Genomic DNA, 2,348 nt, shown 5'->3' with positions numbered 1-2,348 from the left:
TGAGACGGAGTCTCACTCTGTGGTCCAGGCTGGAGTATAGTGGCGGGATTCCTGCTCACTGCAACCTCTGCCTCTGGGTTTGAGCAATTCTCCTGTCTTAGCCTCCTGAGTAGCTGGGATTACAGGTGCCTGCTACCACGCCTGGCTAATTTTTTTGTATTTTTAGTAGAGATGGGGTTTCGCCTGTTGGCCAGGCAGGTTTGGAACTCCTGACCTCAAGTCATCTGCCCGCCTCAGCATCCCAAGGTGCTGGGATTACAGACGTGAGACACTGTGCCCAGTCCCCCACCCTTTTTTTTTTTTTTAAGTGATGGGGCCTCCCCATGTTACTCAGGCTGGTCTTGAACTCCTGAACTCAGATAATCCTCCGACCTCAGTCTCCCAAAGTGCTGGGATTACAGGCATGAGCCACCATGCCTGCCACCCCCCTCCCCGGCAAATTTTGTTTACAGTTAATATTGCAAAGGCCTCCTCTCTCTACATGCTTTCTTGTCTTTCCGATCCATGCTCCGCATTTTTGGAGATGGAGTCTCACTCTATCCTCCAGGGTGGAGTGCAGTGTTGCAATCTTGGCTCACTGCAACCTCTGCCTTCCAGGTTCATGCAATTCTTATGCCTCAGCCTCCCAAGTAGCTGGGATTATAGGCATGCACCACCACGCCTGGATAATTTTTGTATTTTTAGTAGAGATGAGGTTTCCACATGTCAGCCAGGCTGGTCTGGAACTCCTGACCTCAGGTTATCTGGTGATCTGCTCGCCTTGGCCTCCCAAAGTGCCAAAGTGCTGGCATTACAGGTGTGAGCCACTCTGCGCTCGGCCCCCCCTTTTTTTTTTTTGAGACGGAGTTGTGCTCTGTTGCCCAAGTTGGAGTGCAGTGGTGCGATCTTGGCTCACTGTAACCTCTACCTCCTGGGTTTAAGTGATTCTCCTGCCTCAGCCTCCTGAGTGGCTGGGACTATAGGCGCTGGCTGCCACGCCCGGCTAATTTTTGTATTTTTAGTAGATACGAGGTTTCACCGTGTTGGCCAGGCTGGTCTCGAATTCCTGACCTCAAGTGATCCACCTGCCTCAGCCTCCCAAAGTGCTGGGATTCCAGGTGTGAGCCACAGCACCCGACCTAGAGTGAAATACTGAAAACCCTCTCATGGCTTTCCAGGCTTCTGAGGGATGAAGTCCAACACCTGAGGCTGGACTATCAGACGCTGCATAGTCTGGTCCTGCTGACTTTGGCAGGATTTCTCTCATCACTGGCCTTGTAACACTTCAAGGGACTGCAGTAATGATGCTTCATAGAATATGCTGTGTTCTCTTGTACCTGCATGTGGTAACTGTGTACCTACTGCTCTCTGCTTAGAATTCCCTTTGCTGCTTGCTTGGCGAACTTCCACTCATCTCTCATGGCTCAGTTCTAATGCCATCACCTCTGGGAACCATCTCCTGCCTGCCCCAGGAGGACTGGGACCTCCTTTTCCTGTCCTCTTTTCCTTGAACCTGTATTTCTTTTTTTGAGACAGAGTCTTGCTCTGTCACCCAGGCTGAAGTGCAGTGGTGATTTTGGCTCACTGCAACCTCTGCCTTCCAGGTTCAAGCAGTTCTCCCTGCCTTCGCCTCCCTAGTAGCTGGGATTACAGGCACACACCACCATGCCCGGTTAATTTTTGTATTTTTAGTAGAGATGGGGTTTCACTATGTTGGGCAGTCTGGTCTTGAACTTCTGACCTTAGGTGATCCACTTGCCTCAGTCTCCCAAAGTGCTGGGATTACAGGCGTGAGCCACCGCAGAGTCTTAAAAGGTTGGGTTACAATGAAGATTAGGAAATCTGTCAGTTATTCGACAGAGAGACAATGAATGGACCAAAGGATCGGGGAGCTCCCTGACATTACAGAACAAATTCAGTATGCAGAATACTGTGAAAGCGAGGCGGAAAAGCAGGTTTTGTTTGCGAGTTTGACTTTAGGATTGCAGGTGAAAAACTTGTGTGACCCTGGAGGTGTGTGGCTAAGGTGCTGCGGGGTCACTGGAGAAAGGTCAAGGGACTGTGGCCCAGTTGGCTCGGAGGTTGTTCAGGTCTCCCAGATTCCAGGGCGGCATTATGAGCCACGTGACAGACCTCCTCTGACTGGCTGACAGCGAAGCATAATTGAGAAGATGGCGGACCAGCAAGGACCTCATCAGAATAGGTCTGTACACAGAGCGGCATAGAGTGCAGGAGGGTAGTAGGCCGGGCGGGTGCGGTGGCTCACGCCTGTAATCCCAGCACTTTGGAAAGCCGAGGCGGGCGGATCATGAGGTCAGGAGATCGAGACCATCCCGCCTAACACGGTGAAACCCCGTCTCTACTAAAAA

At 51.5% G+C, this 2,348-nt stretch overlaps 1 protein-coding gene across 1 annotated transcript in view; it reads left to right on the top strand.

The window, feature by feature from the left end:
- The first annotated feature begins 2,108 nt into the window (after positions 1-2,108).
- The window catches only part of ODF2 (outer dense fiber of sperm tails 2), a 53,399-nt gene continuing 53,159 nt past the window's right edge, over positions 2,109-2,348 (top strand). Inside the window, exon 1 of the mRNA XM_011931276.1 lies at positions 2,109-2,182. Coding sequence (XP_011786666.1) covers positions 2,151-2,182 — 32 coding nt within the window. The 5' untranslated portion in view covers positions 2,109-2,150. The remainder of the gene's footprint in view (positions 2,183-2,348) is intronic.

The sequence above is a fragment of the Colobus angolensis genome, unplaced genomic scaffold (assembly GCF_000951035.1).
Source record: "Colobus angolensis palliatus isolate OR3802 unplaced genomic scaffold, Cang.pa_1.0 Scaffold9, whole genome shotgun sequence".
In the NCBI taxonomy this organism is placed as follows: domain Eukaryota; kingdom Metazoa; phylum Chordata; class Mammalia; order Primates; family Cercopithecidae; genus Colobus; species Colobus angolensis.
This window is presented reverse-complemented; position numbering and strand designations above follow the sequence as displayed.